Source organism: Cricetulus griseus, chromosome 8 (assembly GCF_003668045.3).
Source record: "Cricetulus griseus strain 17A/GY chromosome 8, alternate assembly CriGri-PICRH-1.0, whole genome shotgun sequence".
NCBI lineage: Eukaryota > Metazoa > Chordata > Mammalia > Rodentia > Cricetidae > Cricetulus > Cricetulus griseus.
In genome coordinates, this window is record NC_048601.1 from 21,575,160 (window position 1) to 21,602,769 (window position 27,610).

A 27,610-nucleotide genomic window follows, 5' to 3' on the forward strand; every position below is an offset into this window, starting at 1 on the left:
GGAGGGGACAGGTGGTGTCTTTGGGCCTCCCAGAGGCGGAGCCATGAGAGCCTGTGATTTGTCAGGGAAATCTCAGCCACCTGCTGCCTCATGCAAATAGACCCATGGGCCCCATCACCACCACCACAGCTGCTCCTTGGGCCTCCAATGCTAAGCCCTGTCATCTCTCCCTGAGTATGGGTGAGAGGGCAGCTTGATCCCTCTGGCTCCTACCTTCACAGTCCAGTAAGACCCCAGGAGTCATGTGGACATGTGAGCAAGCGTGAAGCCAGACCCCCAGCCTAGGAGCAGGATACAGGGCTCCATTCTCTATGTAGTCCTTTCTTTGCCCACAAGGCAGGAACACATTGGCCCTGCTTCCCCCTGGATCCCTGTTAACTCCCCCAACCAGGATCAGGCCCAGGGGCAGCTGGTTGGGGCTTGTCGAGAAAAAGGATTATCCAGATCAGCCCCTTCTAATCTCAGCGTCTGCCTGTACCCTCTTCCCCCACAGGCCTCGATGAGGGAACATGGTTTGGGGTGTTGACAACAGGGTCATCTATCACCCGTCTGTCTGGGCTCCTGGCCTGTTTGCTGAACAGACCTGCACTGCCAAGATCATGAGCACAAGTTAGGGCTAGGGCTGGGGGCCACTGGTGCTGTGGCTGCCCTTGTCTCTTGTTCTGCTCCCCAAACCCAACCAGTAATCCTCACAGCTTTTCTCTGATCCGTGGGCCTGATGCTCTTATCTCTGCTGGCAGACTGACCATGGAGGCACCCCTCTATTCCCCCCTTCTTGTGGCTGGATGGGGGGGGTTGCTGCTCTTCTCTGGCTCACAGACCTGCTCCCCAGCCTTCCAGGCTGACCCAAGTCTCTGGAAGCCACACACCTCCCTCCCTGGCCTCTCCCATACCCCTGCCAGCTGATTTCATTTGCCTGACGTGGTTGTCTCTGGCCTTACCCTTCCCTGTCAGTTTCCCCCCTCCCAGTTGGGGCCAGGCCAGGCCAGCTCCTCTGGCAGCAGAGGGAGGCAGGTGACAGGCAGGCATCGCAGCTGAGAGAGTCAAGAGGCGCCTGGGAAGCGGAAACCTGGGAGAAGTCCAGCTAGAGCCCAAGTAAGAGGGAGCTGGCCGACTCTGCCCTCTGGGATTGGGGGCCCACAGGGAGGGCTCAGGCAGTCCAGGGGTTGATGCACAGGACCTAAGCCCAGGAGGAGGGGAGCCCCCCCCCCATCACCTCTTAGGAATAGGGTAGGATGGACAGAACATGGTCTGATAGCAACTCCCCAACACCTATTCCATGTTCCTGGCAGGAGTCAGAACTACCCCTCGACCTGCACCATGGGGGAGATGGAGCAGCTGAGGCAGGAAGCGGAGCAGCTCAAGAAGCAGATCGCTGTAACCCCAGAGCCCTCATCCTGGGGACCCTGGAAAACACAACTCAAGATGTGGGAGTGTGGCCTGGGAGGGACTGGGGAACTGGGTTCACTCTTGGGTGACACTTCAGAGACCTCTGATCTAGACGGGTTCAGAGACTTTAAACTTGGACCTCACATTTGAGCCCACCACCCACTGCAGAGCCCCGTGCCCACCCATGTGTGAGATGCATGTGCGTGCCCTCCTCCCTACCACAGCCTCCCTGATGCCTGCTTTCCCCGCAGGATGCCAGGAAAGCCTGTGCGGACATCACCCTGGCTGAGGTGAGACTTTCTACCCTTCTGAGGCAGGACATGAGGGGAAGGGAGGGGACTCAGTGGGCATACTGCTGCCTGAGCTTTCAGCACATGCTGTCCTTGGAGCGAGGAAAGACATCCATGAATTAATTCAACAAACATCTATTAAGATCTGCTCTGGGTCAGGCGTTATATTGGATGCTGAAGATGTAGACACTGGTCTTGTCCCTTGGTCTTTACAGTAAAGATGGAGGGGGTGTGCAGGATTTCTCACAGATGCGAGTTGACAGTTGTCTAAGACTGCATTTCATCAATTCTAAATGCTTCATTTTTTCTAAAGTCGAGATGCATCTGATAATACATAATACTTTGTTAGCCTATTGTTTCTTTCTTGGTGATACACAAAATAATACTGTTTCTTGGAACTGACAATAAGTACTGAGCCATGTCAGGTGGCCCAGGCTTGAACTCCAGCTACATGGAAAGTCGAGGCACGATTGAAAATTCAAGACATGCCTGGGCCGCAGAGTGGTTTTAAGACCAGCCTGTCTCAAAATAAAAAGTAAAAAATTGAGCTAGGAAAAAATTTTAGAAAGAAGATATGAAGCTGGATGGGGGTAGGAGGTGAAGGGTAGATCTGAGAGGAGCTAGAAGTAGGGGTGAATATGATCAAAATGCATTGCATGTGTTTATGAAATTATAAAAGTTAATAAAAATATTATATTAAAAAAGTTAGAAGGGTCTGGGGATATATTTCAGCAGTAGACTTCTGGGCTAGCATACCTGAGGCCCTAGGTTCAATTCCCAGTACTAAGAGGGGAAAAATAGAATCAATTGTATTAAACATGTTCATTCATAAGAGCATGAGAAAGGCATGGGGCTAGATGCTTAAATACATAATTCTATATGATTCCCATGGCAACTCTGTAAGGTAATAGGCTCAGGGAAAGATGTGATTTGCTGAAGTTGATGGAGCAAGTCTGTGGACTCTAGAGGCTTAGCAGCTGGGGGGCTGGTTGTGGCTGAAGGAGTGGAGGACAGGGGCAGTCCCAGGTGATGGCAATGCCTTGGAACTCATGGATGTCAGCTGTGTGCCACTGGTGTGTGAAGACAGGCATCTGCCAGTCTGATACCACCTGTGCGTCTCTCCCCAAGTTAATGTTCAGTGACAGCAGCAACTTGAGATCGATCAAGGCAGGAACATCTCCATAGTAGCGGCGACTCCTCCTCACCTCTACTGGTTAGCAGCTTGCCACAAAGCTATTCCAGCACCTGTCTACCACAGGAGGCCCAGTCACCATAGGCTGGGGCCCTCTTTCCCTAGTGTTGGGGGAACCTGCTCAAGGGTCTGGTCCCCAGCCAGGAGCTTGTACAGAGCAGGACCTGGAGAGACATGTGAATGTGAAACTCAATACTCCTTTCTCTGCAGCTTGTGTCTGGCCTAGAGGTGGTGGGACGAGTCCAGATGCGGACACGGAGGACACTAAGGGGACACCTGGCCAAGATCTATGCCATGCACTGGGCCACTGACTCTAAGTGAGGATCCAGAGGGTCTGCAAGGGAGGGGGGCAGGGAAAAGAGGTATGGATGACACAGGAGCCCTTTCTGCAGGCTGCTGGTAAGTGCCTCACAGGATGGGAAGCTGATCGTCTGGGACACTTACACCACCAACAAGGTACCAGCCCTTTCTACTGACTGTCCTCCAGGAAGGACCCTTCATCCTTCCCAGGGCTGTCATGACTAATCTCTGCCCTTTCCACCTGAAGCTCTAGTCCCACCTATCCCAAATCTACCCTCTGCAGGTGCATGCCATCCCACTGCGCTCCTCCTGGGTCATGACCTGTGCCTATGCACCCTCAGGGAACTTTGTGGCATGTGGGGGGCTGGACAACATGTGTTCCATCTACAGTCTCAAATCCCGTGAGGGCAACGTTAAGGTCAGCCGGGAACTCTCTGCTCACACAGGTGAGAAGCCTCTTTTCCTATGTAGGGGTCATGAAGCCCAGGCCCCTGGCTATTTGTGACCCTGTGCCAGGACATTGTCCTTCTAACCACCTCCAGGTTATCTCTCCTGTTGTCGCTTCCTGGATGACAACAACATTGTGACCAGCTCTGGGGACACCACGTGGTAAGGGTGGAATGCCATGGGTGCTGAGGATTGGAAGGTCATCCTGTCCTGGGCAACTGACATTTCTCTATGATGGGCTCCTTTTCTTCTTGCAGTGCCTTGTGGGACATTGAGACGGGGCAGCAGAAGACGGTGTTTGTGGGACACACTGGTGACTGCATGAGCCTAGCCGTGTCTCCAGACTACAAACTCTTCATTTCGGGGGCTTGTGATGCCAGCGCAAAGCTCTGGGATGTGAGGGAAGGGACCTGCCGCCAGACCTTCACTGGCCATGAGTCAGACATCAATGCTATTTGTGTGAGTGTCCCTTCATGTGAGTCCTTCAGGAACTATCTTAAACCCCAATACACATCTCTGACCCACTTCCATGGCACCCCTAAGCCCTTTCCTTACTATTTTTTTTTTTTTTTTTTGTAAATCTTACCTTTATAGGATAGTTTCAAAACCAATGACAAGAAATGCCATGTCTGTTTCACCCAGACTCACTGTTAACATTCTGCCACACTTGCTTTACTGTTGTCTCTAGACACACATGAACATACTCACTCATACTTAGGTCCTCACACTTAGGTTCTGTGTGTTTGGTGTGTAGCGTTGGAGGTTCAACTCAGATGCAAGACACATGCAAGACAAGTGCCTTACCAGCAAGCTACACCCTAGGTCCTCATTCCTGGACCCTGAGAATAGACTATACATACCATGGCTCTGTGCCCCTTAAATACTCCCTGGAGGGCAGAGGAGGGTGTTGGGTTCCCTGGAACTGTTGGAGTCAGTTATGAGCTGTCATGTATGTGGGTGCTGGGACCCAACTGAACTTGGGTCCTCTGCAAGAGCAAGTGCTCTTAGTTAGCTGCTAAGCTTTCCAGTCCTTAAAAAAATCCCCCCTAAGGCCTCACTATATAGCTCTGGCTGGGTTGGGATTTGCTCTGTAGACCAGGCTGGCCTCACACTCAGAGATCTGTCAGCCTTTGCCTCCCAAGTGCTAGAATTAAAGGCGTGTGCCACCACTGCCCAGCTCATACTTTTTATTTTTGCATGCTAGAGAATAAGCCCAGGCTGAGCCTAATGAGCTGAATTTCCCCTCCCTTCTTTCAGCTTTTGAGAAAATCTCACTGAGTTGACTGGGCTTGACCAGAGCCCACTTTATAACTCAGGTAGGCCTTGGGCTTCAGTCCCCTGCCTCAGCCTTCTGAGTGCTGGGGACTCAACTTTTCCCCCCCCCCCCTTTTGGGCAGACTTAGGCTAGCCTTGAACATAGGCTAGCCTTGAACATAGGCTAGCCTTGAACTTGAGGCAATTCTCCTGCCTCAGCCTCCCGAGCACTAAGATTACAGGTATAAGTGGCTATTCCCAGCTACAGTATAAGGTTTTTTTTTTTTTGTTTGTTTGTTTTTAAGATTTTATTTATTTATTATGTATACAGTTTTCTGCCTGTATGCCAGCAGAGGGTACCAGATCTCATTCAAGGTGGTTGTAAGCCACCATGTGGTTGCCAGGAATTGAACTCAGGACCTCTGGAAGAGCAGTCAGTACTCTTAACCACTGAGCCATCTCTCCAGCCCACAGTATAACTTTTATTTTATGTGTATGAGTGTTTTGTCTGCATATATGTCTGCACACCACATACATGCCTGACACCTCTGGAGGTTAAGGTGTCAGGGTTCCCTGGAACTGGAGTTACAGATGGTTGTGAGCCACCATGTGGCTGCCAGGAACTGAACCTTGGTCCTCAGCAAGAGCAGCCAGTGCTCTTAACTCCTGAGCCAACTCTCCATGCCTAGTATAATTTGTAATACCAGGAAATACAACATTTACAGAATACTGCAGCTCATACTCAAATTTAACCAGTTATCTTATATATGTCCTTACTGGCAATGTTTTTCTACCCAGAATCCAATCCAGAAACACGCACATCCTTGCCATATCTTCTTTTGTCTCTAACTAGAACCATTTTTCTACTTTTCTGGGGTCTATGACATTATACCATTTTGATAAGGACACAGCAGTTTTCTGTAATTTCCCTCCAAATAGAGCTGTTATTCTTCATGTTATATGCTTGGACCTCGTGCTGTTCTCATACACTCTGATCTAGTCCATAGGGTAATCACAGAAGCCTGATCTTTTAGTTGTGTGTTCCTGGGAAGCCTTGGTGCTCTTGTCTGCCACATGGCAATGGCGCCTGCCTACAGTGCTGGAGTCAGGGGCAGTGGGAGCCACAAGGACAAGGCAGTGAACAGCGATGCTGCAGCTGGGTGCCTCACTCTTCCAAGAAACAGACAGGCTGAGAGGCTGAGAGAAGTGGCTTACACTCCCTGTGGGAACCAGGAAGCAGGCAGGACAGCAAGGCTGCCCTAGGTCTGAGTCCTGACAGCTTCTTACCTGTATTCTCAGTTCTTTCCTAATGGAGAGGCCATCTGCACTGGCTCAGATGATGCCTCCTGCCGCCTGTTTGACCTGAGGGCAGATCAGGAACTGACTGCCTATTCCCATGAGAGCATCATCTGCGGCATCACATCGGTAGCCTTCTCACTCAGTGGTCGCCTGCTCTTCGCAGGCTACGATGACTTCAACTGCAATGTCTGGGACTCTATGAAGTGCGAGCGTGTGGGTAAGGGCCTGCCCCATTCTTTCCAGTCCTCCTCCCTTCCCTCCCAGTTTCTTACTGCTGTTTCCTAATTGTTGCCTAACTCCAAGCCTTGGAAAACCTATACCTTTTGCTTCTGAAACTAAGATCATATTTCCCAAACACAAAGTGCTCTAAGCAGCCCTTCCTCTGCCCAGTGCCATGCCTACTCCTTCTGGTCACTCCAAAGCAGTCTATCTTAAATGCTCAGTCCTCTGGGTACCTGAGGATTCAGGGCCACACACTTAAGGAACAGCCTCAGAGAGGTGTGAATGAGACTAAAGCAAGGGTTCTGGGCCTAGTTTGGGATTGGCATAGAGTGGAAAAACAGTCTGGCTTCTATCAGGAGAGACCAAAAGCTGAATGAGAATAACACATGCCCCACAATCAGGCTCCAAATCTTATTCAATTAATTGAGTTTACCTATACTTGTTAGTCTTCTGGGCCTTGTTTTTTTTTTTTTTTTTTTTTTTTTTTTTTTTTTTTTTTTTAAAACAAGCAAACAAAAAAAAAAACCCCTAGAAACAAAGGGCCCCTTCCTCAGGCCCATCAAAGTGACCCTGGCCTTCCTCACAACACACTAACATCGCTAACCAGTTTACCCTTGCCCCACCAGCGACTCAAGTTCTGGACAGAGGAACTGGCCTGATGAGAAATCCCTCTCCTCAGGGCTAATCCTCCTTCAGTTCCTTAGTCTCCATCAGGGCAGAGTTTAACCTCCCCAAGCTGGGGCTTCTGTCCATCATGGGCCCTCACAAACCTGAGAAAGCAGGCTGACTTTTTCCTCTCTTTCTCAGGCATACTCTCTGGCCATGACAACAGAGTCAGCTGCCTCGGGGTCACAGCTGATGGCATGGCTGTGGCCACTGGTTCCTGGGACAGCTTCCTCAAAATCTGGAACTAAGGAGTCTAGAGGAAGAGAGGTAGAAAGCCATGAAGATTCTCAGCTGCTTCCTTCTATGCCCCATCTCCTTAGGGTCAGTCTTCTACTCCCCAGGGCCATTCCCAGTAAACTCCCATTTGAGAGCCATAGGATTATGGGAGTGTGCCTTTGGAAGCATCAGGGACACAAGGGCAAAGAACTGCCCCATTTCCTCCCATGGCCTCCCCTTTCCATAGTCCAACGAGAACAGACCCTCTCAGCCCCTAAAGTCATCTTGAGCTAACAGTAGCCTTTGTCCAGACCTGGAATGGCCAGGGTGCTGGCTCATGGTTATGGATGTCACTACTAGTCTCCTGGCCCCTTCAGACTTTCTCCTTTTCTATCCCTGCCCCCTCTATTATTACCTAATAAAATGCAGCATCCTGTGATGCTAGCTTCCACCCTTTGTGCTACAAGAAGACCTAGGCCCCGTTATGGGCAATAAGATATCATAGGTGGGAGATAAAGCCTAGGTACTAGCTAGACTGTGCACAGGAAGAAGGATCAAGTCAGACGCTGAGGTTTCACGGGGAGGCTGAGTGGCCGGGAGCACACACAGCTTGCTACAGACAACAATAATGTATGCATGCCTGCATAGGAGTTGCATGATAAAGGGCCTTGGAAGCCATTAAAGAGTTTCAAGTGGGGTATTACCATGATCATTAAGCTTGTCAGGAAAACTGCTCTACCAACAGTTAGGCTGGTGGGATAGAAAGAGAGACTGACAAGAGGCAAGTGGTAAGGCTGACAGGACTGGGGCTAGGTGTGAAACTCAGTAATAGAGTATTTGCCTAACATGAGCAAAGCTCTGGGTCAATCTTCAGCAACACACACACACACACACACACTATGACAAGACAGAAGAGATTAAAAACATAGAATCACTAAGATCTAGAGACCATTCTCATAGATGGGTCATTCTGAACAGAAGAATTCAATACAATGACCAAGACCAGGATTAATGTTCAGGCAGACAGGTGGGTAATGGTCCTTCCTAGCCACAAGGATAGGGAATAGGTAATGAGGAAGAGCTTTAGGGATAGATCATAAATTTTATTTTAAGGGAACTAATGTTGAGTGCATAGGCAGCAGCTGAGTAAAAGTCAGGGTGAGAGGGACCTGAAAACTACCAAAGCAGGTAAGAAATAGCTAAGCCCAAACAAAAGGGAAAGAGAGAGGTGCCAAGTGCAGAGCCTTGGGGAGAGCATCCAAACTTAAGATACAGGGAAGAGGCTCAGAAGTGGCAGCAGAGACCCCCAGGCTGTTCTTCTAAACACAGAAGACCCAGTGCAGCTGTCTAATTTCTCAAAGTATCACTTAAAACCATCTCCTTTAATATACAAGAAACACACAAAACAAAGCAAAACAAAACAAATGTCCAAAACCCAGAGTTGGCAGCCTGGGAGGAACCAGAAAACAAGATTTTCCTCAGTGCCCTTTGGGAAGAGGTGAAGAACAAGACTATCACCAGGCTCTGGGTGAATCCAGAATGGACCTAGCTCTCCATCAAAGCAAAATGCTGATTTTCCTTGTCATGGTCCTGGCTTTGCTCCCATGCTCCTCCTCCTCCTCCTCCTCCAGTTTTCAGAAGTCTTCCAGTTCCAAGAATGACTCCTTCCTTTAGGTCCTTACCATTTTCACTAAGCGGAGAAGGCCGCTTACCCTGCAAAAGGTGGTATATGAGCCGAGGGGCCAGAGGGACGGACACCAGGGAGAGGTAGGAGCTGGGGAAAAGGGCCTCCCACTATAATGATGGATACTGTTAGTGACAATTGTCACCTTCTCTTCCTTTACCTGTCGCAATGTCAAGGCCCCAGGGGAGTTGTCGTCCTGCAGGATGGTGAGAGGAGATCTTCCTAGTACCTTGCTATTTGCTTTCCGTCTATTGAGCTTAGAACCTAGGAGAAGAAAGGTTTTGTTAAAGTAAGGATCAGAACTGGGGGCTTATTCTTCCTACATTATCCCAGGACATGATTTCAGCTTCTCTCCCCTCCATCTTTTTTTTTTTTCAGAGACAGAGTTTCTCTGTGTAGCTTTGGAGCCTATCCTAGCACTCGCTCTGGAGACCAGGCTGGCCTTGAATTCACAGAGATCCGCCAGCCTCTGCCTTCCCAGTGCTGGGATTAAAGGCATGCGCCACCACTGCCCAGCCTTCCCTCCATCTTAATCTTCAATTTTGTACCTGAAGACTGGGGAGTCTCGGGATCTCTTGAGGGCTTGTCTGAGTTCTGGCTGGCAATTATGAGTTCTGTGGATTGCTTAGCCTCCTCCTTGGTAAACACCTGTTTGGAGGGGAGTTCAATCTGGCTCCATGGCAGCAACTGGTCCTCAAGGGATAACTGAGAATCCAAAGGCAGGTCCAGTTCAGAAGATAAAAGTGTTTGCTGGGGCAGAGCAAGCTCTGTGGGGTAAATGGACTTGGAGGCTTCGGTTTCAAATTCTTCACTCAGTTCTTTCACCAGTGAACTCGGAGGGTCTAGAGGAAACAAGGGAAATGAGCTGTGGCCCTCTGATATAAACCAAGGAGGGAAAGACCCAGTATCATCGGACTCATGCTCAGATGGGGAGACTGGGAGTGGGGAGACTGAAACCAAGGTGGGAGAAAACAAGCTACAGAGAAGACTGAGACGAGAGCCAGGGGTGTGGCTCAATGGTAGAGTGTGAACACAGGGAGGAGGGCTAGGGAGAGCTGAGCATGGTAGTACATGCCTGCAGTTCTAGCACTTACAATGCTAAAGTAGGACTGCCTCAAATTCCAGACCTTGCCTTAAAACAGAACAAAACAAACAAAAGCTGGATGGTGGTAGTACACACCTTTGGTCCCAGTACTTGGGAGGCAGAGGCAGAGGGATCTGAGTTTGAGGCCAGCTTAGTGTACAAAGTGAGTTCCAGGACAACTAGGGCTGTTACACAGAGAAAACCTGTGTGTGTATGTGTGTTGTTGGGGTGGGGGGTGTAGAAAAAAAGGTCCAGCTTAGTTGATAAAAGAGCTGTTGCCAAGCCTGATGACCTGAATTGAATCCCCAGATGCTACATGGTAGGAGAGCACTGACTCCCTAAAGTTGCCCTCTGTCCTTCATACATGAACTATGTCAGGTGTGTGTAAAATAGAGAGGAGTTCAAAAGAGGAGGCTCGAGTCCCTGGCACACTCAACACCTTTGGTTCAAACCCCAGAGCTACAAAAAGAAGCAAATAAACAAAGACCAGTAAAACAAAAATGGTCTCGATGCCACCCTAGATAGGTTCAGTTTCATCAGCCTCCCCTGGGTCCATCACTCACCTGTACCACTGATCTTCATGGGTGTCCGAGCAATGCCAAGGGTAGGAGAGCGAGGATCTGGGTCTTGAGCTTGTTTAGGACAACTCAGCTCTTCTGTTGACAGGCTTGGCTGTGGAGAGCTCTCCACCTGTCCAGACCGTAAGTTAGAACAATCTGGGCCCTGACCTTTATCTCCTCCCCATATTCCCAGCCAGAACTGCTAATGCCCATGGAAATGCAGCCTGCCACATGCGGATTAAGAACACAGAAAGGGGCTGGAGAGATGGCTCAATGGTCAAGAGCACCGGCTGCTCTTCCAGAGGTCCTGAGTTCAATTCCCGGCACCCACAAGATGGCTCACAACCATCTGTAATGAGGTCTGATACTCTCTTCTGCAGGCATACAAGCAGACAGAACACTGTATATGTAATAAATAAATAAATCTTAAAAAAAAAAAAGTTGCTGGGTGGCGGTGGTGGTGGTGGTGGTGACACACACCTTTAATCCCAGCACTCGGAAGGCAGAGGCAGGTGGATCTCTGTGAGTTTGAGGCCAGCCTGGTCGACATGGTTGAGTTCCAGGCTAGCCAGTGTTACACAGTGAGACCCTGTCTCCGAAGAAAAAAAAAAAAGTAAGTAAAAGAAAAAAAAAAAAAAAGCTGAAAGTCAGCTACTGAAAAAGAGACCATAAAAGATGGGGAGGTGCAGAAAGTAAGGTCGCAGTGGCACAGAAAGAAGCTAGGCAGCGCCCCCTCCCACCCTGGAATCCCGACATTCCCCACCCCAGCCCGGCGAACCTGAATAGGAGTGCGCTGGATGCCCGCACTAGGTGAACGAGGGTCTGCCACTCGGGCCAGATGCTTGTTGTGTGGCAGAGGCCGCGCTGGAGTGCCTGAGATGCTCTGAGTAGAACCCATCTCCACTAGGGGTGGGGACGAGGCCCGGCTGTGCAGACGCAGAGGAAGGCACGCCCGTCAGGAGCGGCTCTCAGAGCCTACCGCCACCGCGTGGGACCCACCCACACCCACCCGATCCTCCCAGTTTCCAGCAGGCCCGGAGGCCTCTGAGGGGACAATGAGGAGAGCCTTCTAACGCGCAATCAGGTCTGCGGGAAGCCTCGGGTTCACCCACTAACCTAGTGGCATCTCTTACCGGGCCCCAGCTCGACCTCTGGGCTCGAGAAACAACTCCCAAAGCCAGGAGTTTCAAACTTCCCGCCACGCCCCCTGCCCTGACCCTATTGGCTGGGCCGACACAGATTCCCATAGGCCAGTTGTGGGAAACGCGCCCTCCAGACCTGAAAGCCATTGGCCAGGAGGATGTCAATCACTAGGACTGGCCAATGGGGGGAGGATCGACTTGCCCTGGGGTGGTGCCTCGGTGGGCCGGGGACTTTTGTTCACTCCCGGCCTGTCAGCAGTAGGCGTGAGACCTTGAGTGTCACTCAGCTTTTTTCCGTTTTAGTAAACAAAACAGGACGAGTTATTAAGCTGCATGCACAAAAAAAAAATGGCTGGAGGCGGAGTTAGGATGGGTTGCCTAAGGCGGGACAGCAATCCTCATTGGTTGGCGGAGTTATCACTCACATCTCTCAAAGTCAGCCTCATTGGCTACCGCTTTTCAAATGCCAAGAAGACAAGTGCCCGTCTGCTTTCCGACTGGACGAGTCCCTGACAAAGTTTCAGTAATTCATGCGTTTAGACTACCCGCGGCTCCTGCTCTTCACGTAAGGCACTCTTGTCGAGTCCTTGAACCGGAGGAGCCGCAACTGCGCGCCCTCCGGTCGCCTCCACAGGCGCGCCCGCCCCGGAAGAACGGGATTGGTCCTTTCGACCATCGATTATGCCAGGAGAGCTTTTTATTGGCGCTCGCTGAGCGTGGGGCAGAGGGCGGAGCACCAGGCGGCAGGCTGAGTCCAACTGCCGTTCTCGCGCGTCTTGCCTTTGGCGCATGCGCCCAGCAAGCCGCGCTCATTGGCCGCGAGAGCAGGAGTGGGTGGGGACTAAGGGGTAGTGGGAGCTGCTGTGTGAGGAGGAGCTGCTGCCGGTGTCATGGCGGAGCTGAGTGAGGAGGCGCTGCTGTCAGTGTTACCGACGATCCGTGTCCCCAAGGCGGGAGACCGGGTCCACAAAGACGAGTGCGCTTTCTCCTTCGACACGCCGGTAAGCCCATTCCCCACGCCCGTGGACACCACGACTTCCATCGCCCTGGTCATTCGGCCAGGCCTGCAAGCCTCGGGCTACCTCCTCCTCGCGATGCACCCTGGGACTTGTAGTTTTCCCCGCGACTCTCTGCTTTTGCTTTTCATTATCTGGAGCTGTGGTATGACTACCACTCCCGGAAGCTACAGCTCTCGTTTTGCTCATTCCTGGTCTCGTGAAGCATTATGGGCATTGTAGTTACTCCCGTCCCTTGTTCCCATTCTAATATAGAGTTGGAACCTGATCGGCGGACTACAGCCCCCAGGCGACACCCAGAAAAAGCCTGGAGGTGGCCTTGCACGTTGCGCAGGGCTCTCCGGGTTTTGTAGTTTCATGTGGGAGGACTAGGGGCGACTCCCCACTGTTCTGGGCAGGGATTGAGGTTGGGAAGCTATGGCCTGCAGCGTCTAGTCTGGAAGAGGGCTGTGAAGAAATCCAGTTTGGTGAAACACTGAGTTAAACACCCTCCACGCGTGTTTAATTTGGATAGGGATGGGGAGGTGGGTCACTGGTAGGGAGGAGGAAAAACACCCAGTGGAAAGATCTAGTCGTTTCTTCTTTGAAGTAAATTATGGCCGCGCCCCCCTCCCTTTTCCTTCGTCCTTCACAGGTTGCCGAGACAACCCCTTTTCAAGTATTCCTAGAGTGGGTTTCTTTCTTTGGAGGATGCTAAGGCCCCTTTACCATCTTGCTCCCACTCTTGTCTAGTTAGACAAAGCCTCCACCCACTCCGTGCTTCACGTTTTGCAGGCTCCACCTCATACCTCCCTTCCTGCCTTCCTGTGTCATCCTCAGCTGGAGACAAGCCTCCGGGCCCTAACTGAAAGGGCTGCAGTTTGGTCGGGATCCGCCCCCCTCACCACCCCTCCCCTCAAGCGTCTGTTGGGCCCTGCCCAGAGCGTTCAGCCAGACCAGCTCATGGCCTGAAAACTGCAAGTCAGAGTGGAAAGGCTTCATTAGTGCATCCCCAGTGCTGAGTATAGTAGCATGATGTGATGCCCACTTCAGGACCAGTGCTGTGATTTGTGGTTTTCTTGCTTTGCTGGGCTTTGATCTAAGCCCCAGATAATGCTCTGCTTCTCTCAAGTTGGCCTTGGTAGAAGTAAAGGAAAACTGCTGGCCTAGATCGCCAGGGTTTTCAATCCGGGCTGAAGCCAGCACCTTTTATTTTCATCTGAAGAGTTAACTTGAGAGTGCCCACCTGCCTCCCGGGAGGGAAAGGTAGACGTCCCTGGGTCTCTCTTTACACTTAAAGCAACTTAAAAGTTGTTCTTGTCTCTCCTTAGTAACTGCTTTAAATGACCCAGAAAAGGTGGGGTTTTGATTGTTTTTTTTTTAGGGGGGGGTTGTTTGTTTGTTTTGTAATTTTTCCAACACCTTCCGTTTTTTCATTCTAAGGCAAGAAATCTCCTGTGTAGCCTACTTGTTTTGGTAACAAACCCAAGTACATCAGATCATCTTTTGATTCTTTTTCTGGAAGAAAGAGAGTGTAGCTGACCTTTATGGTGAGAAATGCTTTATTCATGAACACTGCAGCCCACACTATTCTAGGGAGTGGTACAGTGCAAAGTATTGGTGCACTAACTGTCTTGGATAGTGTTGTAATTTTACTGTCACAGTGGGAAATTCTCAAGGCCACTGAGACTTTTTTACTCTAGGAAAAGGATGCCTATTGCTCAAAGCCTTGGATCTGAGACAAGACTCTTTATTCTCCAGTGTCCTCTCCCACTTTCTCTATCACTCTTACAAAGGCACACACTTAAAAAGGCACTGGCAGACTGACTCAGCCTTGAGGGAGCCTGCGATTCTCTCCTCAGGATTCAAGATGGGCATTTATCTTTCCTGTTCTTAAGTTTTATGTAGTCTAGCTGTCTCAGCAAGTGTGGCCAGATTTGTTCATTAAAGCTGTCTCAGCCGGGTGCGGTGGTAACACACCTGTAACCTCAGCCAGCCCTGGGAGGCTGAAGCAGAACAAAAGTTTGGGTCATCCTAGGCTACATGGTGAGTTTCAGGCCAGCCTAGGTTACACAAGGAGGTCATGTCTCAAAAAAAAAAAAAAAAAAAAAGTAAATAAAAAGGACTAGCTTTGAAATTGCAGGTTGATGGGGCTTCATTGGGGTCTTACAGGGGAGAGGGATGAGCTAGAGGCTGTAAAATGACGGACTTTATGACCTTACTAATCTACATTCAGGGTTAGCTGTGAGTCCTAAGCAAGGTATTTTCCTCTAAAGCCAGGGTTTTGTAGAGAGTGTGGCAAAGGAAAGGTCTGACTGTTGTCAAACTCAGAGTTAGGTGTGCTGCTTGGTGCAGCATTCTTTGTCTCCCTGGTCTAGGAAGTCTGTCTGGTTGGTTTTTGGTTTGAAAGTGTAGATTTTCTTTCTCCCAGGAAGGAGCTCTTTTTCTTCTAAATGTAAGATATTCATACCCGATCTCTGACAATGTCACCAAAACAGGGCTGACTTGACACTGCCAGCCCTGTTTACTTTCTGGGTCTCCTGAGCCAAGAGGCAGCAAAGGGACCCTCTAGTTGATTGGTGAGCATCATGCGTACTGAAAGAATGAGCAAGCACAGGGTCGGTAACCGGGCCATTGTTCAGCTACCTCATGGGTTTGTTGGCTGTTTTCAGATTCATAGAGGGAATGGGGAAAACTTCAGCCGTATATCATGTCTCAGAAGGCTAGATAAGTAGCCAAGAGCCACACAGTGCTAGGGAACCAGCAGTTTCCCCACATGTCCAAGCTTCATCCTTCTTATGCTTCCCCTTGTGTTGTGCCCCGCAGGAGTCTGAGGGTGGCCTCTACATCTGCATGAACACATTCCTGGGCTTTGGAAAACAGTATGTGGAGAGGCATTTCAACAAAACAGGCCAGCGGGTCTACCTTCATCTCCGGAGGACCCGGCGACTGGTAGGTATAGTGGCTAGGGTTGGGCTGGGAACACCCAGACACATTCCACAAAATACCTGTTTATATCTATCTCTTTTCCCTTCTAAGTTAGGGATATCATGGCTATGATGAGACACCATGACCAAAAGCAAATTGGGGAGGAAAGGCTTACACGTTATTTGGCACACAATAGTCCATCATTGAAGGAAGTCAGGACAGGAACTTAAGTAGGGCAGGAACTGATGCAGAGGCCATGGAAGGTGCTGCTTACCAGCTGGCTCAGTCTGCTTTCTTCTAGAACCCAGGGCTACCAGCCTAGCGATGGCACCCACAAGAGGCTAGACCTTCCCATATCAATCATTAATTAAGAAAATGCCCTACAGCAGTGGTTCGTAACCTTTCTAACACTGCAACCCTTTAATACAGTTCCTCCTATTGTGGTGACCCCAAAACATAAAATTAATTTCATTGCTACTTCATAACTAATTTTGCTACAGTTCTGAATTGTAATTGTAAATGTCTGTTAGGAAGGATATCTGATATGTGACCCCTGAGAAAGGGTCATTGACTCCCACCATCACCAAAGAGATTGGAACCCACAGGTGGAGAACTGCTGCCCTATTGGCTTGCCTACAGCCTGATCTTTTTGTTTTTTTGTTTTGTTTTTCAAGACAGGGTTTCTCAGTGGCTATGGAGCCTGTTCTGGAAATCACTATATAGACCAGGCTAGCCTTCAACGCACAGAGATCTGCCTGTCTCTGCCTCCTGAGTGCTGGGTGCCACCACTGCCCAGCATACAGCCTGATCTTATGGAGGAGGCATTTTCTCAACTGAAACTCCTCCTCCTGTCTGATAGCTCTATCATACGTCCAATGGACATAAAACTAGCCAGCACACCTGATTCCCCTACTGTGGTTTGCTTTTCTTTCACCTGCTCTCATTTGTGTCATTAAAACTTGCCACAGGTGCCGGGCGTTGGTGGAGCATGCCTTTAATCCCAGCCCTGGTACAGCCACCAAACGAGGGTTCTCTGGTCTTCTATAATTGTGTCATGCCATATCTGCCCCATATATCCAGCTTGGGTCTTTCTACTATGCTGGCATTTACACTCACCAAAATTCTTTCAAGTGCCGGGCCTTGGTGGCACACGCCTTTAATGCCAGCACTGGGGAGGCAGAGGCAGGCGGATCTCTGTGAGTTCGAGGCCAGCCTGGTCTGCAGAGCGAGTGCCAGGATAGGCTCCAAAGCTACACAGAGAAACCCTGTCTCGAAAAACCAGGAGAAAAAAAAACAAAACAAAAAAACTTGCCACAGTTGTTTTCCTGTCTTCATTCCGTTGTTCAGTTAACCATTCTTTTCCCTCCGTCTTCCTCATTTGTTCTCTCCCTAGGGCTCATTGCTGCTCCTGACCCTCTTTTTTTCTTTGTTTTGTTTTTGTCTTTTTGAGAGAGGGTGTTACTGTGTAGCCTTGGCTTGCCTGGAAATCGTGTAGATCCTTCCTGTGCCTCCTGAATGCTAGGACAAAGTCATGTGCCATCACACCCGGCCCTCTGAACCTCTTTTCATTGCAGAAAGAAGAGGACACTAGTGCAGGCACTGGGGATCCACCTCGTAAGAAGCCCACCCGGCTGGCAATTGGTGAGCTACCTGCTAGGAGAACCCTGAGCCTGATCAGTAGCCTTTAGAGCTCTGGAGGGGACAATTGGAGGAGAGATGATGACAAATGGTAGTTGCCTTACTTTCTTCCTTCTTCCTTGTCTTACCCAGGTGTTGAAGGTGGGTTTGACCTCACCGAGGAGAAGTTTGAATATGAGGAGGATGTGAAGATTGTCATTTTACCAGATTACCTGGAGATCGCCCGGGATGGGTTAGGGGGGCTTCCTGACATTGTCAGAGATCGGGTATGAATATCTTACCACCCTATCCAGAGATTCTAAGGGCAGGAGGGGCTGCGGTGGGTGTGTCTTGGACAGCACTAACAAAACTGGAGACCAAGGGTGGAAAGGGTGTGTGGGACACGGGTTGGGTACTGGCTGACTCTGCTCCTTTTAGGTGACCAGTGCCGTAGAAGCCCTACTCTCAGCTGATTCAGCTTCCCGAAAGCAGGAGGTACAAGCTTGGGATGGGGAAGTCCGTCAGGTGTCTAAGCACGCCTTCAACCTCAAACAGTTGGAGAACCCTGCTCGGATCCCTCCCTGGTGAGGCTTAGCTCCTCCCATCTCTGGGCATAATCCCTAAAGCAAGGGTAAAGAGGCCAGCCGTGTTTGTACTGGAGCTGGTGATAGGGAAGGGAGCAAGACCAGAAAGAAAATGTGGGGAAAATGACCAATTCGGGGACAGTCAGAGGAGAGCAAAATGGGCTCTTGGATTGGCTGGGGCCTGCAGTGCCCCTTCTCACTGCCACTCCCATAGACCCCCAACCCAGAATTCAGCTACTTTTCTTCTCCCTGGGCTAGTGGCTGGAAGTGCTCCAAGTGTGACATGAGAGAGAACCTGTGGCTCAACCTGACAGATGGCTCCATCCTCTGTGGCCGACGCTACTTTGATGGCAGTGGGGGCAACAACCATGCTGTGGAACACTACAGGGAGACTGGCTACCCTTTAGCTGTTAAGCTGGGCACCATCACACCCGATGGAGCTGGTACTCACCTGCCCCTCCCCGCTTAATGTGTTCCAGTTACTCATTTCATATGACATAAATAGTACATAGCTGTTTCCTCTTGATACAAAAATGAAAAGACTTAAAATTTCACTACTACCTTTCACAATCCTAGTCTCCTTCCTAGAGAGAACCATCATTATCTGCTTAGTAACCATCTTACTATAGCAGATTCTGGTACAAGGGCAGAATCAGAAGCAGAATTAAAACCGGGTATGGTAGTGTACGAGTCCACATCTGTCCCTCAGTGCTTGGGAGGAGGAGGCAGGAATATCAGAAGTTGAAGGTCATCCTCAACTGCATAAGGAACCTGAGGTCAGCCTGGGCTACAAACGGCCTATCTCCAGAAGCAAAGAAAAAAAGAAAAACTGCACACACATGAACACGCACATGCATTTAGAAAGAGAACAGTTCCACCCTTCATCTTGTTTCACCCTGGTCCCTTGACAGCCAATCCCAGGTGGCTTGTGCCTCACAGAGGGTGACCCTTGACCCTTACTGGCCGTCCTTGTGTTCTCTGCAGGAGGCAGAGCTGATGGACAGGCCAGTGCCAAACTATGTCCCTGCCCACATTGTGTCTGCCTTTTCTCTAGACGTGTACTCATATGACGAGGATGACATGGTTCTGGACCCCAGCCTGGCAGAGCACTTGTCTCACTTTGGCATCGACATGCTGAAGATGCAGAAGGTGAGGACCCCTCCCCTTGTGAGTGTCAGACTCTCATTCCTGCCTCTCTGGCTCTTCTGTGCCTAAAGCTGAGGTTACCTAATCCCCAAGATGTATGGATTTCTCTTGAAGACAAGTCTATAGTCATTGGGTTATTCAGTGAATCCTCCCCAACACTGGTCACTCTGTGAATAAAATTGGAATGCTCTGGCAGGCAGTGGTGGCGCACGCCTTTAATCCCAGCACTCAGGAGGCAGAGGCAGGCGGATCTCTGTGAGTTCAAGACCAGCTGGTCTACAAAAGCTAGTTCCAGGACAGCCTCCAAAGCCACAGAGAAACCCTGTCTTGAAAAAACAAAAACAACAACAAAAAAATAGGAGCGTGACAGGTCTTAGTCATGTTCACAGATGAATGAATAATTGTGAACTACTGACAGTGGTAGGAGAGATGGTGGTGGTGTGACACTACGTAGTTTACAGCAGAGGCCCTGGCTTGGCTAGGGCATCAGGAACATTGCTCTGAGGAAGTGTTCTTCAAGTGATAATCTAAAGGTGAGTAGGAGTGACATCAGAATGGGAAAAGGACTGGGGGAAAGGGGGAATCTTGGTCATTTCACTCCCTCATTCAAACAAAGGCCTGATGACTAATGGATAATTCCTAGTCTGGAGCTTAGAGACTACATGATATTCAGTATGCCCAGGGCCCTAATTCTGTCAATCCTGGGCTATATCTGGGTGCCCTGGACTCTGAGAAACTTCAGGGCTGAGTTTCTTGCCTAGTCTTAAGTCCCCTTCCCTGCAGACGGACAAGACAATGACTGAGCTGGAGATAGACATGAACCAGCGGATTGGTGAGTGGGAGCTGATCCAGGAGTCAGGTGTGCCACTTAAGCCTCTGTTTGGGCCTGGTTACACGGGCATCCGGAACCTGGGGAACAGCTGCTATCTCAACTCTGTGGTCCAGGTGCTCTTCAGCATCCCTGACTTCCAGAGGAAGTGAGTGATTCTCTTTATTGCTGATCTGTGGCTGTGTCCCTGTGCAACCTGAGTAGGGTTTAGTGCTTTCCCATTATTGAATGCCTTAAGGAGGGCCGTGAAGCTGAGAAAATTATTAGTTGACTGAAACCAAATGCTTCTTAACATCTTTGCTCCTCTCCTGGTTCATTGTTTGCACATTGGCTTCCATCCGCTCCTCTCCTGGTTCATTGTTTGTACACTGGCTTCCATCCGTCCTCGTATCTGTGTGCCTGCTCTCATTCTTAGAGCAGCCCCTATTCTGCTATGACAGGTGTGCTCTGAAGGGAACTGTTATAAAGCTGCCGTAGCACACATCCCCAGCAGTAGAGCACAAAGGAACAAAGGAACATGACTTGTGTTTGTTCTAATCCTGGGCTGTCTTCTCATTTCCTTGGCTCTGCCTTTGGAAAGAGGCCAGGAAGAATGCCTTGAGCACACTGCATGCTGTCTTTAGTTGAGAGGGGTGGATGGACAGGTTGCTGCAGAGAAATGGATGGTGACTCTAGGCAGAGCATGTTCCTGGGATTAGTAGATGATCTGTCCCTTCCTTTTCCCTGATATTTGCCTCTAGGTATGTGGATAAGTTGGAGAAGATCTTCCAGAATGCCCCAACAGACCCGACCCAGGACTTCAGCACCCAGGTGTATGTAGCCAGGTCATTCGTACAAAGGTTGTTGCGAGCTTCACAGCTTTCTAGTTTTCTGCACCAAGACCACCTGGGGCGGGTGTCAGGCGAGCCCCTGGACAGTTAGAAGCTGTGGGCTGCCTCTTGAGCTGAGTTCCTGTGCAGCCTAAGGTGTCCCCATCTCCATAACACCACACACACATTTGTAAGAGTTGTTTAAGTTGGGTCATGAGCAAGATTGAGGAGAAGAGGAAAAGATACAGACAGCTGCAAGGATCTTTAGTTGACTGAAGCTAAATAGTTTTCTTGGCTATTACTACAGAGCCAAGCTAGGCCATGGCCTTCTCTCTGGAGAATATTCCAAGCCAGCACTGGAGTCAGGTGATGGAGAGCAGGTGTCAGAACAAAAGGTGAGTTTAGGATTTTATCCTTCTCAGACTTTAGAATTATGTAAGGAAACCAAGATCTGGGAGGTGTCCAAATTAGATCAGTGGGTGACTACTGAGTCTCTGCCCTGGTTCTGTCTAGGAAGTTCAAGATGGCATTGCCCCTCGAATGTTCAAGGCGCTCATTGGCAAGGGCCATCCTGAGTTCTCCACAAATCGGCAGCAGGATGCCCAGGAATTCTTCCTTCACCTTATCAACATGGTGGAGGTAAGGGTGGGAAGATGGCAGGGAGGCTAGTATTGGTTCTCCTGTTTGCCTTCAGTTTGTACTCACTTTCTCTCCTCAAATCCAGTTCCTGTAATTCAGCAATCTGTTTACACTTTTAACCTGCCCTGTGCTAGTAGTGGCACCTGAGGAAAATAGTCATGACAGTGCTGATCTTCACTGTGATCCTTTTTGTGATAAGCCTAATTGAGCTTAGAAGAGCAACCATAAAAGACATAAGAGGGCTGGGAGGTGGGGCACAGACTAGAGCACTTGCCTAGCATTATCGAGTCCCTGGGTTCATCCCAACCTGACAATACTTACTACTGATAAAGAAAAGTACAGATAGAGTATTACTACGGGGGCCAGAAGTGGGGTTTGAGGGTGGTTAGTTAGGGAAGGCTTTTACTCTGTCTTGCATCCCTGTGCTCCTAAGTGGCTATTTTCTAATCCACTGCTGGTCCCTACTGGCTCCCTAATAAATTTTTTGAGCTTCAATTTGTTCCCTGGCCGTCTAGACCTCCCTATCCTGCCTGTTTCCCATAGAGGAATTGCCGGAGTTCTGAAAATCCAAATGAAGTGTTCCGCTTCTTGGTGGAAGAGAAGATCAAATGCCTGGCCACAGAGAAGGTGAAGTACACGCAGCGAGTCGACTACATCATGCAGTTGCCTGTGCCCATGGATGCAGCGCTGAACAAAGGTCAGCAAAGCCGTGGGGTGAATGGAGGCTGAGTTCTGAAGCTGGGCCACAGTGGGAGTCGGGTTACTCTTTCCTGCAGTTTGTTAATACTGTTGAATGAGCAGCGAGGTACATGGGACATGTGTCCAGTGGGCTTTGGCGCTAGAGAAACAGGAGTCAAGGGCAAAGCTGAAGAGAGAACAAGGGACATCCTTTAAGAGTACATCACTCAATTCTTTCACCAGAGGAGCTTCTAGAGTATGAAGAGAAGAAGCGGCAAGCTGAGGAGGAGAAAGTACCACTGCCGGAACTGGTTCGGGCCCAGGTGCCCTTCAGCTCCTGTCTGGAAGCCTATGGGGCCCCTGAGCAGGTGGACGACTTCTGGAGCACAGCCCTACAGGCGAAATCAGTAGCTGTCAAGTATGTCCTTTGGCCTGGGTTTGAGCAGCAGGCCTTTGGTGGGGTAATCAGCAAAGACATATCTGCCTCTTGGCTGTTCACTCACTCATCCCATCCATTTGGTTGAGATCACAAGGTTAAATCCCTGGGCCTGGGGGTTTGTTCCTGAGGGGACCAGGAGGCCCCAGCAGGGGTAGACACGGGTGATGACTGCATCTGTAACCTTTCCTTTCCTGACACTTCCTCTTTTATAGTGCAGGCTTTTTCCAGTATGGCTTCTGCACATCCTTTCCATTATGCCAGAGCATAGGCACATAGTGTCAGCTGAAGGCTTAGTCTGACTTCTAGCAAATAGCTTGCTGGTGGCCTTGAGATCTGAAGAGTTGCTTCAGTTTTAGGGACCAAGTCTCCAGCCCATTGCTGCTTCTGCCAATAAAATAGTCCTCTTCCTGGCTCCAGCAGCCCCTTGTGTAGGCCCCCAAGCTCTACCCAGGCGAGAAAAGAGGGGACTATCGTAAGAGATTCCAAATCCAGGAGAGAAAGCAGCGTCCTGGGGTACCAGCACATTTTCTCTCTCCAGGACTACACGGTTTGCCTCCTTCCCTGACTACCTGGTCATCCAGATCAAGAAGTTCACCTTTGGCTTAGACTGGGTGCCCAAGAAACTGGGTATGCTGGTCGGGATGAGGGTGGTGATGTACAAAGCCCTAGAAAAAGATAGTCTTAACATAATATCAACTAGCATTCCTCAGACTGTTCTCTAAAAGAGGAAACATTTTGTGTGATTCAAAATGTATCTGTTTTGAAAAGACTGATTAAAACTTTGAGTTTATTTGTTATGTTTTTTTGAGACAGGGTCTCACTGTGTAGTTCTGGCTGGAATTTGATATGTAATTTAGGTTGGTCCCACACTCAAGGATCTGCCTGCCTCTGTCTCTCAAGTGCTGGGATTAAGGGCGTGTGTCATGAGGCCTGGCTAAAACTATTTTGATAGTTGTGGTTTACAACTGGTTTTATTGTTAATTTTTTTCTAATTGATAACTTTTTATTGTGATAATCTTGAAGCAGGTCTTATGGGTCCTTGGCTCTAACTTGACACTACTGATTGATCTTGGTTTTCTAGCTAAGGAAATTGAGACCTACAGATGTGTAAGGCACTCTGACTGAGAGAGGACCCTGGCCTGTCTGTAGCTCAGATGGTAGTAGATTCAGGACTAGAACACAGGTCTCTTGACTCCTAGACTTCCACACGTTTCCCAAGGTTGGAACTAGTAAGAGCAGTTCTAAAACACAGGGCAGGAGCTTGAGGCTCTGCTGTGCTTGTGCAGGAGGGAGCTGCTGAAGTGACCCTTTTCCTGCCCTTCCGATTGCAGATGTTTCCATTGAGATGCCAGAGGAGCTAGACATCTCCCAGTTGAGGGGCGCAGGGCTACAGCCAGGAGAGGAGGAGCTGCCTGATATTGCCCCACCCCTGGTCACTCCGGATGAGCCCAAAGGTAGCCTTGGTTTCTATGGCAACGAAGACGAAGACTCCTTCTGCTCCCCTCACTTCTCCTCTCCGACATGTTAGTGATTCTTCTTCCTGCCTGTCTCTCTTCCTTACTAATGGGGGAGGGCGTCTCTGCACTGCCTTCTCCATCCTTTGTTTCTCCTGTCCTCCCTTTCCAATTTCCTCTGTACCCTTACTGGATGTGAAGACTGGCTGCAATACTCCCAGCTGCATTCTTAATGTGCATGTCAGTAGCCTTGACCAATCACCTCTATGTCTTTGCCACTTCCTTGGGTTGGGTTGGGTTGGGTTGGGTTGGAAGGGGGTATTGTGCTTCATAAATGGCAGAAAATCGATCGCCTTTGGGATATCAGGTCAACATTTTGCTTATGGTTATTTTTAGTTCTGAAATACCTGTCTATGGAAGAGAAAAAACATGTAATAGGTAATTGGGAAAAGGATAGAAGCTTGCTGTGTGGGAGAATAGAGAAATAGAAACAGTGGAGTAAGTCATAGTGCCTATACCATTCTACCACAGCACCCATGTTGGATGAATCCGTTATCATACAGTTGGTGGAAATGGGCTTCCCCATGGACGCCTGCCGGAAAGCTGTCTACTATACGGGGAATAGTGGGGCCGAAGCAGCCATGAATTGGGTCATGTCTCACATGGATGATCCAGGTAGGCAGAGGTGGGTAGCAGGATGGGGCAGGCCTCCATCCACCCCCCAAAACACTCATCCCTTCCCCATCCACAGATTTTGCCAATCCCCTCATCCTGCCTGGCTCCAGTGGGCCTGGCTCCACCAGTGCTGCAGCTGATCCCCCACCAGAGGACTGTGTGACCACCATTGTTTCCATGGGCTTCTCAAGGGACCAGGCCCTGAAAGCTCTGCGGGCCACGGTATGGGCTGCTCCAGCTAAGAACTTGGAGCTCATGAGGAAAAGTGGGGGTGGAAGTAAAGTTATATGAACACCTTTGGTTAGGTACCAAAGCCTAGTATAGTGTGGCTGAAACTGGCTGCCCCTTGTGTGATTGTGATAGCCACAGTGTTGGTGTGCCTTCCTGCCTGCCTGCCTGCCTTGTCCAAAAAATAACACTTCCCTCCTCTCCAAGAACAATAGTTTAGAACGGGCTGTAGATTGGATCTTCAGTCACATTGATGACCTAGATGCAGAAGCTGCTATGGACATCTCAGAGGGACGCTCAGCTGCTGACTCCATCTCTGAATCTGTACCTGTGGGACCTAAAGTCCGGGATGGTCCTGGAAGTAAGTGTCCCCCAGCATGAGGGCAAACCTGAGGCCCCTCATTCCAGCACTGTGCCCTCCTGTCTGAGGGATTAGAAGCTTTGCCCCATGTTCCCTGAAATTCTTGTCCTGAGTTTGAGCTGTTAAATGCTGTCTACACAGGAACCTCATGTTTGCTCGTCTGCTTTATCTTTCTTTTCTTCCCCAGAGTATCAGCTCTTTGCCTTCATTAGTCACATGGGGACTTCTACTATGTGTGGTCACTATGTCTGCCACATCAAGAAGGAAGGCAGGTAAGTGGCTAGCAATATGCACTGTGAATGAAGAGGTGCTGGTGGGAATGAGGAAGGGCAACCTGGAAGTCCCTAGAATATTTGTAGGAGAAGGCAGGAAAAAAAAACGCCTCCCCCCAGGAATAGGCAAGCCACATCCCAGGGCTGAATCTGGCTGTCCGCTTTTGTAAATGAAGTTTTACTAGTACATAGTCATTTCATGTTTATGGATCACCTTCGACAGCAGTAAAGTTAAATAATTGTGGCAAAGACTGTAATTATTCAATGAAAATGCTAGTCAGTAGCTCTGTGTAGTGGCTTATAGCCACGGTGCTAGCATTGGAGGTGGAGGCAGGTGAGTAGTTGAAGCTCATCCTTGGCTACATGGTGAATGATTTTAAAGTGAGCCTGGGCTCTATGAGACTCTGTCACCAAAAGGGGTGGGGGTGGCCTACAGAGATGCTTATTGGTTAAGCTCATGCAGAAGACCTGGGTTCAGTTCCCAGCAACCAAATGGAGGCTAACAAGTATCTGAAACTCTATTTCCAGGGATCTAGCATCTTCTTTTGGCCTTCATGAGCACCTTCACTCATGTGCATACACTCCAAAGACAGACAGACAGACAGACAGACACACACACACAATCCTTTTTTAAAAAAGAAAAAGGAGGGGGCTGGAGAGATGGTTCAGTGGTTAAGAGCACTGGTTGCTCTTCCAGAGGACCTGGGTTCAATTCCCAGCACCCACATGACAGCTCACAACTGTCTGTAACTGTCAGTTACAGGGGATCTGACATTCTCACACCAATGCACATAAAATAAAATTTAAAAAGTAAAAGGATAGAAAATGTTGGTCTCTCTGGTTCCTCCAGCTTCACAGGAATGGGTGGAAGATGATTATAAAAAATGCAATAGGCTGACAAGATCTTAATGAGTAAAGACACTACCTCAGTCCTGACAGCCTGAGATAGATTCCCAGAACCAGAAAACTACCCTCTCTGACCTCTGTGTACACTTTAGTGCAAAATAAATTATTGTAATTATTGAAAATACAATCTGTTTGGGAATGGTGATGCACACCTTTAATCCCAGAACCCAGGAGGCAGAGGCAGTTGGATCTCTTGAGTTTGAGGCCAGCCTGGTCACAGAGTGAGTTCCAGGCCAGCCAGGGCTGTTACACAGAGAAACGCTGGGGGGGGGGGATGGCATGATGTAGTTGTATACATATTTAATCCCAGCATTGTGGAGGCAGAAATAGATAGATCTTTGAGTTTGTAGCCAGCCTGGTCTACATAGTATTCCAGGATAGCCAGAGCTGTTGGGATCCTGTTTCTAAGTAACAATCTGAAGACTCCAAATGGAAAATGACTCTTAAGGGATTTTGAAGTTCCTTTCAGACTGCTAGCTGGACTATAGATTTGGGGATCTCAGCATTAAATGAAAGTTGGGATCCTTCCCCAGAAACACCTCAGAGATCTCAGGTGGGCACCTGAGAGATGAACATGATACAGCTTGGATGCCCACTTTGTTCATCCTTCCTTCTCTGTCCCTTCCCCCATTTTCCAGATGGGTGATCTACAATGACCAGAAAGTGTGTGCCTCTGAAAAGCCACCCAAGGACCTGGGCTACATCTACTTCTACCAGAGAGTGGTCAGCTAAGAGCCTGACCTCAACCCTTACCACTTCGGGCAGGGGACAGACCATCTGGCATGAGGGATGGGGTTGAGGGATGGACTTAAGCCCCCTGCTCTGTACCCTTTTTCCTTTTGTCCCCAGCAGCCGGAAAGAGCTGGAGGCGGTAGGAGAATGGCCAAGCAAAGAGAAGGGGTACTCAGTAGACTTTGGGGATAGAGCAGGGATGGGACAGGAAGGGGCCGACTGCCTGTCCACACTGGGACCTTGTTGCTTCCTTTCCCTGCCCCTGGAATCCACAGTGCTCTGCTTCTCTGTGATGACCCAGCCCCTCGAGTTGGGAGGGGTCTTAACTGTGTGTGCGTGGGTGTGGCTTTATGCATCCTTCCAGGGGAGGGAGCGACTGTGCCTCCCCTCCCCTCCCCTCCCCTTCCCTTATGTGTTTGCTCCCTCGTGGTTGGGCAGAGAAGGATAGGAGGGAAATAGGGACACCTTCCCCCTTTGTTCTTCTGCCTCAGCCTCCCATTCTGTGTCTTTGGTCCTCTGGAAAAATGCCAAAATACATGATGTGAATAAAAGTACAATGACTGGCTGGTTTTG

General features: G+C 49.5%; 3 protein-coding genes across 10 annotated transcripts; 2 read left to right on the plus strand and 1 right to left on the minus strand.

Moving 5' to 3' along the window:
* Positions 1-76: 76 nt before the first annotated feature.
* On the plus strand, positions 77-7,714 carry Gnb3 (G protein subunit beta 3). Of its 2 annotated transcripts, XM_027428254.2 has the most exons (10): positions 77-1,095; positions 1,293-1,377; positions 1,641-1,679; positions 3,082-3,188; positions 3,264-3,327; positions 3,455-3,617; positions 3,714-3,780; positions 3,876-4,077; positions 6,172-6,388; positions 7,201-7,714. In XM_027428254.2, the coding sequence occupies exons 2-10, from the start codon at positions 1,321-1,323 to the stop codon at positions 7,305-7,307; spliced, it is 1,023 nt and encodes a 340-aa protein (XP_027284055.1). In that variant the 5' UTR covers positions 77-1,095; positions 1,293-1,320; the 3' UTR covers positions 7,308-7,714. The 2 variants fall into 2 exon arrangements, with proteins under 2 accessions (XP_027284055.1, XP_027284056.1); XM_027428255.2 differs by lacking the exons at positions 77-1,095; positions 1,293-1,377; positions 1,641-1,679 and having other exon boundaries at positions 3,286-3,327.
* Cdca3 (cell division cycle associated 3) lies at positions 1,799-12,367 on the minus strand. 6 transcript variants are annotated; one of them, XR_003487446.2, is made up of 7 exons: positions 11,720-11,825; positions 11,382-11,529; positions 10,607-10,733; positions 9,508-9,801; positions 9,120-9,223; positions 7,164-7,312; positions 1,799-2,003 (listed from the first exon to the last, which is right to left on the minus strand). XR_003487446.2 is itself a non-coding variant. In XM_035448516.1 (6 exons), the coding sequence occupies exons 2-6, from the start codon at positions 11,499-11,501 to the stop codon at positions 1,947-1,949; spliced, it is 702 nt and encodes a 233-aa protein (XP_035304407.1). In that variant the 5' UTR covers positions 11,502-11,529; positions 11,720-11,826; the 3' UTR covers positions 1,799-1,946. The 6 variants fall into 6 exon arrangements, 5 of the variants coding, with proteins under 5 accessions (XP_035304407.1, XP_035304408.1, XP_027284059.1 ...); XM_035448516.1 differs by lacking the exon at positions 7,164-7,312 and having other exon boundaries at positions 11,720-11,826; XM_035448517.1 differs by lacking the exon at positions 1,799-2,003 and having other exon boundaries at positions 6,854-7,312.
* A 210-nt stretch (positions 12,368-12,577) lies between these two features.
* On the plus strand, positions 12,578-27,602 carry Usp5 (ubiquitin specific peptidase 5). Of its 2 annotated transcripts, none has more exons than XM_027428246.2 (20): positions 12,578-12,746; positions 15,567-15,692; positions 17,243-17,309; positions 17,439-17,572; positions 17,724-17,869; positions 18,128-18,312; positions 18,924-19,018; positions 19,799-19,992; positions 20,585-20,656; positions 20,961-21,048; positions 21,167-21,292; positions 21,836-21,989; positions 22,214-22,388; positions 22,948-23,036; positions 23,741-23,932; positions 24,395-24,538; positions 24,615-24,760; positions 24,974-25,127; positions 25,315-25,399; positions 26,944-27,602. In XM_027428246.2, the coding sequence occupies exons 1-20, from the start codon at positions 12,636-12,638 to the stop codon at positions 27,035-27,037; spliced, it is 2,577 nt and encodes an 858-aa protein (XP_027284047.1). In that variant the 5' UTR covers positions 12,578-12,635; the 3' UTR covers positions 27,038-27,602. The 2 variants fall into 2 exon arrangements, with proteins under 2 accessions (XP_027284047.1, XP_027284048.1); XM_027428247.2 differs by having other exon boundaries at positions 23,741-23,863.
* Positions 27,603-27,610: the final 8 nt, after the last annotated feature.

What these genes read in the sequence shown, in the direction of transcription:
- Usp5 (XM_027428246.2), top strand. Translation starts at nt 12,636, where the DNA reads ATGGCGGAGCTGAGTGAGGAGGCGCTGCTGTCAGTGTTACCGACGATC. An exon ending in CTGACATTGTCAGAGATCGG is followed by an intron (nt 17,573 to 17,723) that starts GTATGAATATCT and finishes TGCTCCTTTTAG; the next exon opens with GTGACCAGTGCCGTAGAAGC. An exon ending in AGCAGGTGTCAGAACAAAAG is followed by an intron (nt 21,049 to 21,166) that starts GTGAGTTTAGGA and finishes GGTTCTGTCTAG; the next exon opens with GAAGTTCAAGATGGCATTGC.
- Gnb3 (XM_027428254.2), top strand. Translation starts at nt 1,321, where the DNA reads ATGGGGGAGATGGAGCAGCTGAGGCAGGAAGCGGAGCAGCTCAAGAAG. An exon ending in CAGACATCAATGCTATTTGT is followed by an intron (nt 4,078 to 6,171) that starts GTGAGTGTCCCT and finishes CTGTATTCTCAG; the next exon opens with TTCTTTCCTAATGGAGAGGC. An exon ending in TATGAAGTGCGAGCGTGTGG is followed by an intron (nt 6,389 to 7,200) that starts GTAAGGGCCTGC and finishes TCTCTTTCTCAG; the next exon opens with GCATACTCTCTGGCCATGAC.
- Cdca3 (XM_027428258.2), bottom strand. Translation starts at nt 11,501, where the DNA reads ATGGGTTCTACTCAGAGCATCTCAGGCACTCCAGCGCGGCCTCTGCCA. An exon ending in TCCAGCGCACTCCTATTCAG is followed by an intron (nt 10,734 to 11,381) that starts GTTCGCCGGGCT and finishes CGGTCTGGACAG; the next exon opens with GTGGAGAGCTCTCCACAGCC. An exon ending in CGAGACTCCCCAGTCTTCAG is followed by an intron (nt 9,224 to 9,507) that starts GTACAAAATTGA and finishes TTCTTCTCCTAG; the next exon opens with GTTCTAAGCTCAATAGACGG.